This window comes from Phaethon lepturus, unplaced genomic scaffold (genome assembly GCF_000687285.1).
Source record: "Phaethon lepturus isolate BGI_N335 unplaced genomic scaffold, ASM68728v1 scaffold23660, whole genome shotgun sequence".
NCBI lineage: Eukaryota > Metazoa > Chordata > Aves > Phaethontiformes > Phaethontidae > Phaethon > Phaethon lepturus.
The window spans coordinates 2046-2766 of record NW_010510111.1 but is presented as its reverse complement, the minus strand read 5'-3'; the positions used below and the strand labels follow the sequence as shown (position 1 = coordinate 2766).

General features: G+C 68.4%; 1 protein-coding gene across 1 annotated transcript in view; it reads right to left on the bottom strand.

The window, feature by feature from the left end:
- ARHGEF17 (Rho guanine nucleotide exchange factor (GEF) 17) overlaps positions 1-219 on the bottom strand; it is a gene marked incomplete at its 3' end in the record, with an annotated part of 7400 nt that extends 7181 nt beyond the window's left edge. The window contains exons 1-2 of the mRNA XM_010296041.1: positions 157-219; positions 50-100 (exon numbers count right to left, since the gene is read on the bottom strand). Coding sequence (XP_010294343.1) covers positions 50-100; positions 157-219 — 114 coding nt within the window. The remainder of the gene's footprint in view (positions 1-49; positions 101-156) is intronic.
- Positions 220-721: the final 502 nt, after the last annotated feature.

The following is a 721-nucleotide window of genomic DNA, read 5'->3' as shown; positions in this document are numbered from 1 at the left end:
CCCCCCCCCGCCGGTCCCGCTCTCCCCAGCGTCCCCCATCCACCCCCACCCCGCAGCGGTGCTGGTAGAGCACCCGCAGTTGGGGGTCCGGCTTGGGGTCCTGGGGACAGCGACAAGCAAGGGACAGTCATGCCAGGACGCGGTTTGGGGTGTCACGTCCCTCTGCATCAAGGTGCGCAAGGACTCCACGTAGGACTGCTCCGTGTCCAGCAGCGTCATGATGACGTGTTTCCTCATGTCCTGCCCGGGTAGAAAGACAGACAAGATGAATTTTGGGGTGACACGACGGCGGGGAGCTACGTGGCGGGTGTCGGTGCCGGTGCGGGGGCTCGGCGGGGAGGCTGAACGCCGGAGGAGCCCGGCTGGCGTCCAGCTCCCCTCCGCTCCCTCTCCACCCCGATGGAGGAATCCGGGAGGATTAGGAAGTACATGACACCGAGCGCACAGAGACGCCTGGTTTCCTCCGCGGCCGCGTCAGGAGCCCGCCCTGGCTCTCACAGCCCTACATGGGTCGGTCCCGGCGCCCTCCGTCTCTCCGGCGGGCCCGCGCGGGGCGGTCCGACAGGGAGTTGGTTTTTTTTTGGGCACCCCAGCGCTGGGCTGTGGCCCTGCGGGAGGGGAGCTCCTGGGGTGGTGGGGGGCACGGGGAGGTGGCGGTGCGGGATGGTCTGGCAGTCTTGGGAAGCAGATGGGTCGGGGTCTTCTTGGTTGTGGGGCTCGG